Genomic DNA, 15,094 nt, shown 5'->3' on the forward strand with positions numbered 1-15,094 from the left:
TGCACTGTCGCACTGGATCTTAGATCTCTTTCACTCATTTGTACCTATAATCAACATATCAGCAAGAAAGGTCTCATGTAAAAGACAGAGATATCTACCCTTTCCACATATTATGAGATCAATATTACCAGGACAGAAAAATAGAAGAAGATGACTGGACTACATCTACTGCCTTCAATTAAGGCTCACCACTATTAATGGATTAACAAATATTTGTTTTAAAGACACATGCAAGTATACGTTCATTGCAGCACTATTCGCAATAACAAAAACGTGGAATCAACCTAAATGCCCATCAATGATAAGACTGGATAAAGATAATGTGGTACATGTACATCATGGAATACTATGCAGCCATAAAAAAGAATGAGATCATGTCCTTTGCAGCAACATGAAAGGTGCTGGAGGCCACTATCCTTAGCAAACAAATGCAGGAACAGAAAACCAAATACCACATGTTCTCATTTATAAGTGGGAGCTAAATGATGAGAACACATGGACACATAAAGGAGAACAACATGCACTGGGGCCTTTCAGAGGGTAGAGAGTGGGAGGAGGGAGAGGATCAGGAAAAATAACCAGTGGATACTTGGCTTAATACTTGGGTGATGAAATAATCTGTGCAACAAACACCAATAACAGACATTTATCTATGTAACAAACCTGCACATGTACCCCTGAAATTAAAATAGAAGTTAAAAACAAATATTTCTTAAATGCATAATGGACATCAAACGTTGTATCACATATAGGGGACACAGTTGTGAAAAAAACAGAAGCAGTCCCTCCTACCATAGAGCTTTGTTCCAATAGAGAAAACAGACGATAAATAAGCAAATTAAACAAATAATTTACTGCCTTATACATGCTGAAAGGAAAATAAATAACAATCTGTAAAAAAATGTAAAAGAAATCTAAAGTCTTTTTAAAGGGAGAGGTTATTCTGAGAGTGATATCAGAATCAATATTTCATCCAGTATAAGAGAGCACATTGAACATAATTACATTAACTAATCATGTGGATATAGGCATTTTTAACATTTTTTTTGTTGTTATTTCCTTAAAGTGCCAAGTTAAAGAATGATTTGTCGCATTGCTAATTATATAAAAATTTTGACTGGGTGAACTTACCTAGTTTTTGGAATCACATTGACTAGGCTAGCAGTGAGCAAACTGTCATAAGGAGATCCACATACAGAATTCTCTTTTAACATGACTCGTAACTTTCCTTGGGTGCTACATGTTGAAAATGCAGTGATGTACAAATAGCGCTTATTATTTGAAAATATGAAATAAGCTACCCATAATTTAAAAATGTTAATTAAATATAATTTCAATCAAATTCCTATATGATAATTTAAAAGAAAGACATTCTTTATAAGTGAGGCTTTACCAGTTTGAACTAAACATATGTGTTTTATTTTCTATATGAGGGTATGATTTCTTCCAATCAATCGAAAAGTTACAGGACAAAATAATTAAAGTAATTATTTAAAGAATGCCATATTATAAATTAAGACATTTGGAATAAAAAAAGATTGCAAAGTTTTCATCATACCTTTTCATGTTTAACAATAAATTTACATTTAAAAGTATATTTCTAATATTTTATTTTTTGATATAATTTCTTTTTAAATAGCACTTGCATGGATTGTTTATCTTTGGCAACTTTGAATTTGCTTATATGTTGTGACTACCTTTCTCATATAGTAAATATATTAAGAGTAATTCTTTTAACAGCTGCTGCTTCTCTATTACTATGATCTTTCTTTTCACTAGACCGTGTCGGTGTCTGTGTCTGTCCTCACACTGAGCTGTATCGCCTTGGATCGGTGGTATGCAATCTGTCACCCTTTGATGTTTAAGAGCACAGCAAAGCGGGCCCGTAACAGCATTGTCATCATCTGGATTGTCTCCTGCATTATAATGATTCCTCAGGCCATCGTCATGGAGTGCAGCACCATGCTCCCGGGCTTAGCCAATAAAACCACCCTCTTTACGGTGTGTGATGAGCGCTGGGGTGGTAAGTACCTTATGGCCCGTCAACTGACATTTATATTACAGCAGCAAATTGAAAATTGGATTAGCGTAGCCATTGTAAAGCTGGGCTTATATATTTTATTGACATTTGTGAATACAGTTTTGCGAGAGCGTGAAAGCCAACTTGAATTTCAAAACAATTTCACAGAATAACTCTACCTACCTGAATCCTTTGGAAATGTTATCTACTATTTTCTCATTTTCATATCTTTCAGCTAGGAAATGAAAGGAGATTATTCTACAATTCAGATTTGGTTATTTTAGTTTTTCTTAAACTCCTTAAACAAAAAGCAATATGGAATACAAATCCAATTATGTATTCTGGAATGATCCACGATTTATAAGATGGTTCAACACTGTGTTGACTAGTGTCAGGGTCCCTAATGGGCTTCAAATACAGCTGAATTTTTTCATTTTAAGACCATGTCCTGCATCACATGGTCCTGGGAACATGGCCAGAGTCAGCATGTGGGTCTCTAAGTCAAATAATCCAAATTTGTTTTCTCTATTCATAATAAATTCAGTTGGTGAGTTTTGCTACTCACATAATTATTATCCAGTTTAAGAATTATATTAATTATGAATCAATCTGGTTTCCCATCTGACATGTATGATGTGAAATTTAAACAATCAGGCTTGAAGGCTTTATGTTTCTTTGGTTAGAAATTCTTAGAGTCAGTCTGAGATTTTTGTTTAACAGTGAGAATACTGCTATCAACACCTGGTGCTAGCACAAATCTGGGCACAGGAAAAAATGACAGAAACTAAAATAACCCTGCATGTCAGCATAACATGCACTGATTCCAATATATCACATGAAATATATATATATATAAAAATCTGACCTCTTCTAGATAACATACTAAAATGGCTCATATTTAGAGAATTCATACATTAAGACTGTTTTTTATTAGAAAGATGTGTCAAAACAAGCAGTGCACACCAGGGATTGATTAAGGATAATATTCTTAAATATTGTAATCTTTGAATTTCTGTTATTTCCTACCTTGGTGTTTGTACTAGAACACCAAAAGGAAAAAAAGCCAATCACTGATATATTAGGCGTATACTACAGGATATATCTACAGCAAGATAATATTTAAGAGAGGCTGGGATTATTTCATATATTGTTGTAAGACCTATAATAACTAAAATTTTATAATTTGCTTTATCTGTTACCCCAAATATCAAATATCTGTCTTTCATTGGGATTTACTTTTCCTTTTTAACATTGCAACTTTTTTTGTTGTATTTTTCTCTGTATAATTTTCAGTTTTTTCCAATTTTCCGAATTAATAGTGCAGACAAAAACAAAATAAATGGAAATTTCCAAAATGGTAGGAATATTTACAAAGTGTCTTATGTCCCATTCATTTAATGCTCAAACACCACCTTGAGAACTTAGTATATGTCAGGCATTGTGCCCACCTGGAGAGAAACAGACTCTGCTTATGGGAGCACACTCTATATAATAAGGCTCAAAGGCCAATAAACACATTTTTATAGGGTAATCAGTATTTTAATATATTTATATACAAAATGCTGAGAACACAAATGAGAGAACAAACTCAGTTCTGGCCACTTGAACAAAAGTTTACAGAGGAGCTGCTAACATTCCAGCAGAATATTAAAGATAAGCAAAAATTCTCCAGATTGAGAAGAGGGAAAAGGATGTCCAGAAAGCAAGAAAATCCACATCATGGATACTGCATTACAAAGCAGAAAGAAAGTGAGTCAGCACTTGTAGTTTCTGGAGCATAGGGGCAGGTAGTGTAAATAATTGAGTTTTGAAAGAAGATGGGTTGGGGACTGACTGTGACATGTCTCTTATACGATCCTTTTACACTGATTTATATTTAGAGAGCCTAAAAAGGTCTTTCTCAGAATCCTGTATTAAATTCAAGACTAAATTTAGCCCTAGAAAGATTATATTATTTTTTCAAGATTATGAAGCAAATAGGTACATTTAAATCTAAAGCTTCCAACTCGTAAGTTGGGATTCCTTAAGTTTTATAGAGATTGCAATTAGATAAAATATAAAAATATTTTTCAATATGTGTCAGCAGTATTTTCTCTAATATTCCGGCAGTTAGTTTCACTTATATGTTTATGGGTTGCTTTTATAAGCTTTTCTTTTATTAATGTTTCCCTGAATAATCAAGTAACAGTAACCTCCGTTAACAAAAAGATTGCAAAGTCATGGATTCCTGTTCAGTTATTATGATTAAGTAAATAGATGTATGATTTTTAAATTACCTCTGAGTGGTAAATATAAATACAAAAAACTCATTTCTACTCTGATATTTTATTACATAACTCTAGCATGGACATTTTCATTAAAAAAAAGGAAACAATTGTTGAATATGTAAAAATCTAAACTTAGCCTTCAGAAGTCATTTAAGAAAACTATTTGAAGATGATTTTATAATAGCCTATAATTAAATGCTTATAAAGACTAAAATTAAGTATTATTGGACTGAATTGATTAGCTACAAAATCCAACTTAATAAAAGCTATATAGTCATTTAAATATTAAATAAAATTGCTAAGAATATTTTTAAGAAAAAATACTTCAAGGCAGATTTTTATCTTTTTAATTAGACATTTATTATGATGATTTCTACATAGCATGTAAAATCATTGTTCATGTAAACTATAAGTCCATGTTCAACTTATAATGGTAAACCTTTGCATATGTGTGATTGTCACAACTTTTTAAAAAACCATAGGAAAGTATAATTTAAAGTGTCGTCTCTCCAAATTCAAACATTTTTAAAGGCCAACTGTCATTTAGCCTGATTTTTAAAACTATTGTAAAATATCTTCTATTTGAGATTAATTCATAAACCGTGTTTCTTGTCTTTATTCTAAGTTAAATCAATAATGTAGTTATAAAAGTAGAGAGTAGTATCATAATTATCCTACAACCAATATGGCAGTGGAAAAAAATTTGGAAAAGCAATTTGGTCAGTTGATACATATCTATCAAATAACTTTTGGAAAAGTTCTGTAAATGCTGTTTTACTCATGGTGCAAAATAACTGAGAACTCTAACTAAAAAATTTACCAGAAATATGTACTTATATATGGATAAATTATTTCTAAAACTAATTATATTCATTATTGCCTATTACTTCTTCATAAAAATAACCATACACCATGATTTCTGGCAGAAACACACAACACTCAAGAACATATAAATAATGTAAATACTCATTTTAATAATCTTTAAAATATACATTTGTATGTGTTCACTGTTTGCTTCAGTCACATCATTTCATACTTCTAAAATTATTAAATTAACCCACAATTTCTTTCTTGCTTGGTTTGTAAATGCATAGTTCTACAGGAAAGATCCTATAGAAAGAAATTCTTTGCTGGGTGTGGTGGCTCAAGCCTGTAATCCCAGCACTTTGGGAGGCTGAGATGGGCGGATCATGAGGTCAGGAGTTCGAGACCAGCCTGGCCAACATGGTGAAACCCCGTCTCTACTGAAAACACAAAAATTAGCTGGGCATGGTGGTGGGCGCCTATAATTCCAGCTACTCGGGAAGCTGAGGCAGGAGAATCACTTGAAACTGAAAGGCGGAAGTTGCAGTGAGCCGAGATCACGGCACTGCACTCCAGCCTGGGCAAAAGAGCGAGACCCCATCTTCAAAAAGAAAAAAAATAACTCTTTTTATACACTCAATCAAAGTTATATTTTCTCCACTATTCATTCATCCAGTGTTTAATTAGCATGTACCCTTGGTCAATTGTTCTGGACACTGGAGATTAGTAATATCTCTCTTTTTGAATATTACTGACAAATTGTTCTTTGGTAGGCTAAAAAAAAATGGAACCCTTTTTACAGTCAAAGTAATTATGGCATCTGGCCTATTATGAGGTTTGAAAGCATATAAATATGTGTATATGTCTATTAATGGGAAGATTTATTAACATATTTATTAGGGAGAAGATAGTAAAACATATTAAAGATTCAGGTAAACTTAATGAACCCCTAAACTTTGAAAAGACATTCCAAGTTGGATACTGGGAAATTGTATTTAATTTACTTGTTCATTCAATTCCTGATAAGTGTACCATGAAAGAGGAATGTTTCTAGTTTCTAGATAATTAAGATAACATGCTGGCTGAATAATGAACCTTAACTCATCTGAGAGAAATTAAGTTTTGCCTGTCAAATATATGATATAACTCTTTAATCTCTGATTTCAAAGACTAAAGATCCACATTTGTTCCTTATTAGTTAGTTTCATATATATATATAATTTATTTAGATTGTGCTTATTCATCAGTTGAGTAAAAAGAGTAATTATTAATGATTATCAATATTTAAAACTTTTTTAAATTAAAGTAATGCTTATGTGAAACAAATTTTGTGTAGCTATATTCTAGGTTATATACAAATGTCTTAAATGCATTGAACACATTGCTTATGAAGTACAGAAAGACTTCAAAGATATTTTCATCACACATAATTTAAAATTTCAATGGCATATCTGAGTTTTTAATCAGCTTAGACTATCATGTTTCCCTAGTTATCTATTATAATCTCCTTATTCAAACAATCTATCCTGCCCTGGAAGTATAATTTTGCTTGATCTTTTTTCCATATCAGTGTTTATTATCATATTGTGCAGTCATTTACATATTTTTACATAGCAGTCAATATTTACATATTACACAGCAGCCAATTACATATTTTTTCTAATCATAAATATACCAACCACATAGGAGCTTTTGCTACCATCTATTCAAAATGCCAAACTGTTATCACAGTGATGCTATCCATAGCTGCAGTGGAAAAAATTTACCTGTCAAATCTACTTTCCTCTATCCACTCAATTTGACTTATGCAGGCAACAGGGCTTCACAGGTACGTAAGCTTCAAAGTTATATAGACTTTTTAATAAGGAAAGCTCATGTGACACTTCTTCAAAACAAAAGTTCAAAGCCTCTTAGGTGCCTGGGAAGTGCTGAGGTCACTTTCAGATTCCTTTGAAATTGGCCCACCAAATGCTATGTAGGCTGTAGCACTTCAAAGGGAAAGAGTGTTTATTATTCCTCCAGTCAGAATGCTTAAATGTTATCACTTTTTATGTAACTGGCCTGCTTTACAGGATCAACTTGAAAGAAAGTTAGAAACTGATGAGGTAGGTGAGTGCTACCTGGGCCATAGAGTAGCTAAAAATGACACCTCAAATTGGTCTGTTAGACCTGCCAACACATGCATTCTACTGACCCCGCTGAAGATTGCAGTGGATAAAGACATCTAAACCAAAAGAGAAGATGGGTTTAGAAGGATGAATATGGAGAAAATTAGACTCAAACTCAACTGCATCTGAAAGACAGCCTATGGAAATAAGATTGTGGAGGATATTAAACTCATAAATATATTAAAATAAATTCAGCAAGAATCAAATGCATGATTGCTCAATAAATATTATCTATTATTATGACAATCATCATGCTTATTATTGATTAATCCTGACTGTAAACTGCCCTTATCACAAATTTGATCACGTAACCAAGCTTTCATGCTTCTACACCCCCTTTATGAAGTAATGAAAAGAATAAAATGCATAGAGGTAATAGCATTATTCATTGACAATACTATGGGACAAACCCCCTTGTCAATAGAAAAGTCAAAATAACGTATGTAAATTTTAGAAGAAAAACAAAACAGCTCTATTGTGTTAGCATTCAATTAGAATTATAATGAGTTAAATACATTTAATATCTATGGAATCTATGTGAGATATATTGCTTCCTCTTTTACATTGCAGTAAAAGTAGGTAGACCATTGTGATATATTCGAATACTAGTACAAAAATATCTTCTAAAATCTACAGGGAACTCAAACAAATCAGGAAGAAAAAATGCAAACAAACCTATCAAAAGTTGGCTAAGAACATGAATAGACAATTCTCAAAAGAAGGTAAACAAATAGCCAACAAGCGTATGAAAAAATGTTCAGTATCACTAAGAATCAGGGAAATGCAAATCAAAACCACAATGCAATACCACTTTTTTTTTTTTTTATTTTTATCTTTTTGACGGAGCCTCGCACTGTCGCCCAGGCTGGAGTGCAGTGGCGTGATCTCAGCTCTCTGCAACCTCTGCCTCCTGAGTTCAAACGATTCTCCTGCCTTGGTCTCCCAAAGTGCTGGGATTACAGGCGTGAGCCACTTTGCCTGGCCAATACCACCTTACTCTTACAAGAATGGCCATAATCAAAAAGCCAAAAAATAATGGATATTGGAATGAATGTGGTGGAGACGGAACATTTTTACACTGCTGGTGGGAATGTAAGCTAGTACAACAACTATGGAAAACAGTGTGGAGATTTCTTAAAGAACTAAAAGTAGATCTACTATTTGATCCATTAATTTCCCTACTCTGGTAGCTACCCAGAGGAAAATAAGCCATTACACTAAACAGATATTTGCACATGCATGTTTACAGCAGCACAATTTGCAAATGGAAAAATATAGAACCAGCCCAAATGCCCATCAATCAATGAGGGAATAAAGAAAATGTGGTATGTATATACCATGGAATACTACTCAGCCATAAAAAGGAACGAAATGATGGCATTCCCAGCAACCTGGAGGGATTTGGAGACCATTATTCTAAGTGAAGTAATTCAGGAATGGAAACCAAACAACGTATGTTCTCACTCATAAGTGGGAGGATGCAAAGGCATAAGAATGATAAAATAGACTTCAGGTACTCAGGGGAAAGTGTGGGAGAGTGGGTGAAGGATAAAAGACTACAGATTGGGTAAAGTGTACACTGCATGGGTGATGGATGCACCAAAATCTCAGAAATCACCACTGAAGATTCATGTAACCAAACACCACTTGTTCCCCCAAAACCTACTGAAGTAAAACCAAACACCACCTGTTCCCCCAACACCTATCAGAATAAAAAATTAAAAAAAGCATACATAAATAAAATCAGATTCCCGACATAATATATAAATATATTATATGTTATATATAATATATAATATATAATATATAATATAATAATATATAATATAGTATATGTTATATATATTATATATAATATATAATATAGTATGTTATATATATTATATATAATATAGTATGTTATATATATAATATATAATATAGTATATGTTATATATATTACATATAAATACCTATTAATATATAATATTATTTATGTTACATCTAAATAATGTATAATTTGTTATATATTTATATATTAATAAATATGCAATATATTAATATATTATATGAATATTATATCTAATATTAATATATAAAATATAAATATATAATGGTTATATAAAATATGTATTATGTAGGGAATCTGAATTTATTTATGTATTTATGTATATATATAAGGTAGGGAATATATATATGTATTAGGTAGGGAATATATATATATATCTTCTAGAGCATTTACAAAGTTAGTAATCAATATAATTTAGAAAAGCTAAAATATTAAACTACAATGCCATGAAGTGATTAATCGACTTGTTTGTAAGTGGCTAATCTGTGATGTGTATCATTTGCGTACATAGGATTAATTATAAATAAAAAATTACTACAGTCCTAGAGGTGTTTATGCTTAATAAGTGAGAAAATATTCATATTGGATTGGAGAAAATTAATGTTATAAAGCCTTAAAATTCTCATTTTTATTAAAAGTATATATATGTATTTTTAATAAAAGCATACACACACCACAGACATACTATGCTTAAAGAGGAATTTTGTATATGTTCCAATAAGTCAACAAAAAGAATCACTGTCAAATTTTTATTGTATTTAGTTTTCAAAATTTTTTTCACATTTATATTTGGAGATACAACTGAGAATAGCCTCCCATTTCTCAGGGAACTTACATTCTAATAAGGAACAACCAACTGAGTTTATATTTTCTTCCCATTTTAACCAAAGCATTAGTTTTTAGGTTTTCATTGATTCATGTCCCTTTTCGTAAATAAAAGTTTAGAACAACCCAAATTAATTTTGTTAATTAGCCAGATGTAATCAAGTCAAATAAAGGTCCTTTTAATAACTGAACACTTGACTTTGCATAGCACAAATTAAGAAATAGCTAATTCTTATTTCTCTGAGTACATTAAGTGAAATTACGACTTCACATTTGGCATGTGTATACCCATATACTGAGTAAAATAAGTTGTTAAATATTATGAATTATTTTTCCCATTTGTGTATATAATATGACAATGAAATCATATAAAAGGTAAATATGCACTTTGAAGAAAAGCATTGACATGTATCTTTTTAAAAAGTCCATCAATTGTAACGTAAGGTTTTGTTGTTTTGACTTTCATCCTAGGTGAAATTTATCCCAAGATGTACCACATCTGTTTCTTTCTGGTGACATACATGGCACCACTGTGTCTTATGGTGTTGGCTTATCTGCAAATATTTCGCAAACTCTGGTGTCGACAGGTATATAGTTTCAAATATTTTGTGTGTGTTATTCCTCCACACATAATTTGTTATTTGTTATTCTTCCAAATAATTTGTCTGTGCTTTTTTTTTTTAGGATGCACTTATAAACAAAATTTAAGAATGCATTGAACCAACATAACATCTTCAGAAAAGTATTATATTGTGTGTTCTTCTAAAGTAATGAGAACCTAGACATAGAAATATGTCTAGGCATTTTTAGAATAATATTCAGGAAATGTATTTTATAAACTGATTAAGTACTTTACATTTTAAATAAAATTTAACATCTGTGATTAATTGTCTTTTGTCTAGGAATAACATTAATTTCACTTTCTATGAGAAATAGCAAATAAAAATTCCTTTAGAGTTTTTTGAGACTGTAAGTCTGAAAGGTTATATTTTTAATCAGATTTATTTAAAACATTTGAACATACAGGTTAAATCTCCAACTTCAAAGATCTCATTTTTTAGAATATTATAAGAATCGGACAGAATGTATAATTTTAAAAACTGTATATAATGCTGATTTGGGGTTACTACACTTTGTTAGATAATTCTGCTGTATCAGTGAATGTTTGTGTTCATTTACTCATTCATTCATTCCTCAAATACATATCATGAACCTTTCACATACATTTCTCACAAAAAAGCTAAAAATTCTACTTTTTGCCATTGAAGAATTCATAGTCTAGAGGAGGGGCATCGTCAGATGCAGGGTGAAAATTACTTTAAATATAAGCACAGGTAATCAGAGCAAAATGTTCTAAAAGTGTATCTAATCCAGGAAAGGTAACATTTAACTTAAACTTTGATGATTTGAAGGATATCACCAACAAACTCATTTAGTCGTTTGTAAGATAGAGACAAAATACTCGGTCTCTCGCATTTTGTAAAATGTATCTTAAAACGCCACAATTCTTAGAGATGTATTTCTCTCGTTCTCTAAACTTACTGCCAATACTTACTTTATCAGGCTTGTGGAAGGCCATGCCATTAGTCTGTTTTCTCTGACACATTTTATCCAACTGAAAAGATTTACTGGAGTCACCTAAATTCATTAAAAAGATTTCACAAACACTTTATTTGGTCTTTGAGGATGTGTCTTTGTTTTTTTAATCAACCCTTGTTATTCAAAGCGTTTTTCAAGATCATCTTTCACGGACTGCATTTGAGCAACACTCATATTTTTTTTAACACTATATGGCTCATACCTTCAATATTTTCTCTTTTCCTCTACTTTTACAAAGAAGTCATTTCTTTTATGACGTTATAAGTGAAACCGGTAGCAACATTTATTAACATTTTGTTTCCCATCATTTTTTACTATAAAAACTAATGTGGACCACTATAAAATATGAGTGGTGATTTTCTAGATGTTGGTGACAGTCTTCTCAGCACTCTCCACCTCCCTATGAAGCCAATGCTTATATTTTAGGGTGTTTGTTACTGCAGCATCCTGCTTCCTAGTACCTATTATTGTATCTGTCGGGTTCTGCTAGGTTATTATTCTTCTATTAAAAAATGTGGTTTGCAACAAGAGTTCTGTTTCACTCCTATTACAGGTCAGTGGGGAGGGCTGGCTGGGCCACTGCACTCCATTTGTTTTCTCGTTCCAGAACCTAGTCTGAAGAAATGGCACTTTCTGGGACATGCCATTCTGAGACTGAGAGAAAAAGAAAACTGGAAGAAAAGTATATTTTTTCTCAATGTCTTTTATGAACCGGCATGTGTTACAGCTCACTTTTCATTGGCTAAAACAAGTCACGTGGTTAAACTTGATCATGAAGAGGGGACACATTCTTCTCTGACAGAAAGACATCACACATCACAGGGCAATGGGGAGCTTCCGACAAGCTGGGGATGCATGATCCGGAATGATACAGTATAGAGAAGTCAAAAACACAGGGCCAGACTGCATGAATTTAAATCCTGACTCCACCACTTAGTATTGACATGAATTTTGTAAATGGCTTAAATTTTTGTGACTCCCTTTATTAACTTTAAAATGGGGTTATATAGCATCTTCCTCATAGGTTTGTTACATGCATTCAGGGGTGTCCAAGGGAGAGAACACCGTCGTGGGTTCTTAGTTTCTATTTCTGCTTGGGCCAGTGAAACCCCTTCCTCATCTCTCTTTTCTGCTTAATACTAGAGACAGAAACTAAAAACCAGGGCTTCAGGCTGCTAAAAGCCTAAAACAAAACAGAACTACAACAACAAAATAAGGTGAGTTGGACAAGCTTGCTTAGATGAATTAACTCAAGTGCCTAAAATATAGAAAGTGCTCATTAAACAAAATATCTTAATAGATGTTGTTTAATAATGGCCTCTCAACTAATTGTACTTATATTTAAATAGCAAGCATGTGTTGAATTGGTATATGTGGCTATTTTTTAAAAAATTCACATTGAAATACCAGTATAGTGCTTCTTATTTGTCTGGTTCCTCTACTAAGATAAAGATAGTCTCGCTGTCATCTTTGTATCCCTATAAATAGCATGTGCTCAGCACACATCAGTGGCTTTTTTCATAAGAACAAAGTGAGTAGAAGAGGAGAAAGTGCTGGGAAAGTTTAGAGAGGACATAGAGAATCTATTGCCCAGTTACTCCGATAAACATTTGTAGAAATGGATTAGAATCTGAAAAATTTCTTGAAGGGGAAAAGCAATTAATGAGCAAGTAGGAATGAAGATATTTTAGATTTGGATTCAGATTTTGTTGGGGAATGTTCAGTATTAAGATTATCCCCTATTTCCTTATTTTTACTATTTAGTGTGCATTGTATAAAAGATATGCTTATAATTTCTTATTCATTTATTTACAAATTGACATACCTTTAAAACTCTTTCAAGGTTGTAATGTATCTGTCTTGTTACTTTTACATGGTAAAACTTTACCATGATACCATGGTTACCCTAAAGTTTACATGGTATCATCAGAGAAAATGTTTTAAAAAGTTTGTTAAATGAATGAGTGACACCAAAATCCAAACAATTTAATTTTCCACCATTTAAGCATATAGTTTGACATTTCCCAAACTCTAAAATAAAGTTTAAAATAAATTGCATCACAGATTCATAAATAATCCACATTCTTTTCATGAATTATCCTGATTAGTACAAGCCACATGATTCAGAAGATTTGCAGTAAAATGCTTGGGCTGTGAAACTAAAGTCATTTACAAAACAGATTGGAATAGAAAATACCAGGTTCAGCTGAACTCACTTTAGCAGCCACAATAAAGTGAATTAACCCCAAATGGGTGATTACATAGAATTCTGCTTGAGCAACTCTCAATTTCCAACTGTTAGTGTCTATAAACAAAGTTGTAAGGCATTATGTGTGCCATAGCCTACATCAAGTGAGCCATCAAATGAAGAGCTTGTCCTATTTGCTTAAAATTACAGGGATGCATGAACTCTGTTATGCACTTTTGAATTAGTAAGTGTAAGATTATTAGTGAGCAAATTGTGTGTCCTTGTCTGACTTTCTCAAGAAGTTTAAGCCTCATTAAAAGAATTAGCTAATGCATTGCTGTGAACTACTTAAATTCTCTCTCTCTCTCTCTCTTTTTTTTTTTGGCAGTTTGACTCAGAGTACTCAGGAAATTCTACAGATTATTTGCTAAAACTTATTTTTTTTAAAATAACTTATCTTGCTTGACCCTTTCATTTATCTGTCAGCATTTTTTCTAGTTCAGACCGTTCATATAATTCAACACTATATCTTAATCGTCATGTGCTTGTGTTAATTTATTTCACATTTATTAAGCACATATTCTGTGTCAGCTATGGTGTGAGGTACTGAGGATGGACTGTAATAGATATTTGGGTCTGAAACTATAGTTCAGCTTTTCAAGGCCTTTGAAAGACCTTCCTGTTCCCAGCTCTTATCACAAGTTTTCTGCTGCTCTTTATTCAGTACTCTTCTAAGAGAACTTAAGATAAATAATATTTGATGATGACAAATCAGTCTAGTGTGAGAAAATAGACAGCAAACAAATTACAATTGCAGGGGCAGAATCAGGAAGGCAGTAACTTGAGTCCATACAAAAAAAAATAAGGAGCACCAGTAAAGGTAACTACATAGGTTAAATACTGTAGACAGAATGAGCATATTTATCTTCTGTTATCTAATGTAAAGAACAACTGCATGAAATAATAGCTATAAAATTGTGAAGAGTCACCTTATAATGTACACAGATGTAATTCAAAAAAGGAGGAGGAACTGGAGCTATATTGGAGCAAATTGGTTTTATACTATTGAAATTACATTGACATAATCTAAGCAGATTGTTTAGATTCAGTTGCTGATTTTAATCCCTGGTGTAACCACTAAGAAAATAACTTTTTGAAAAATGTAGAAATATAGGTAAAGCAACAAAAGAATTAAAATAGTATACAGAAAATATTTAACACAAAATAAAGCAGTAGTGAGGAAATAGAGGAAAACAAGAGATACAATATATATGTCACAAATAGTAAAATGGCAGATATAAATTATATTTTCTTAATAATTAGATTAAATGTAAATGGATACAATAGTTAAATCAAAGGGCATAGATTGACATAATAAATAAAAACCAACCAATA

At 32.0% G+C, this 15,094-nt stretch overlaps 1 protein-coding gene across 2 annotated transcripts in view; it reads left to right on the forward strand.

Moving 5' to 3' along the window:
• HCRTR2 (hypocretin receptor 2) overlaps positions 1-15,094 on the forward strand; it is a 177,696-nt gene that overhangs the window by 145,201 nt on the left and 17,401 nt on the right. For both annotated transcript variants that reach the window (XM_032140861.2, XM_032140859.2), the window contains 2 exons: positions 1,780-2,023; positions 10,384-10,499. In XM_032140861.2, the coding sequence (XP_031996752.1) occupies positions 1,780-2,023; positions 10,384-10,499 (360 nt within the window). The remainder of the gene's footprint in view (positions 1-1,779; positions 2,024-10,383; positions 10,500-15,094) is intronic.

Source organism: Hylobates moloch, unplaced genomic scaffold (genome assembly GCF_009828535.3).
Source record: "Hylobates moloch isolate HMO894 unplaced genomic scaffold, HMol_V3 SCAFFOLD_20, whole genome shotgun sequence".
In the NCBI taxonomy this organism is placed as follows: Eukaryota; Metazoa; Chordata; class Mammalia; order Primates; family Hylobatidae; genus Hylobates; species Hylobates moloch.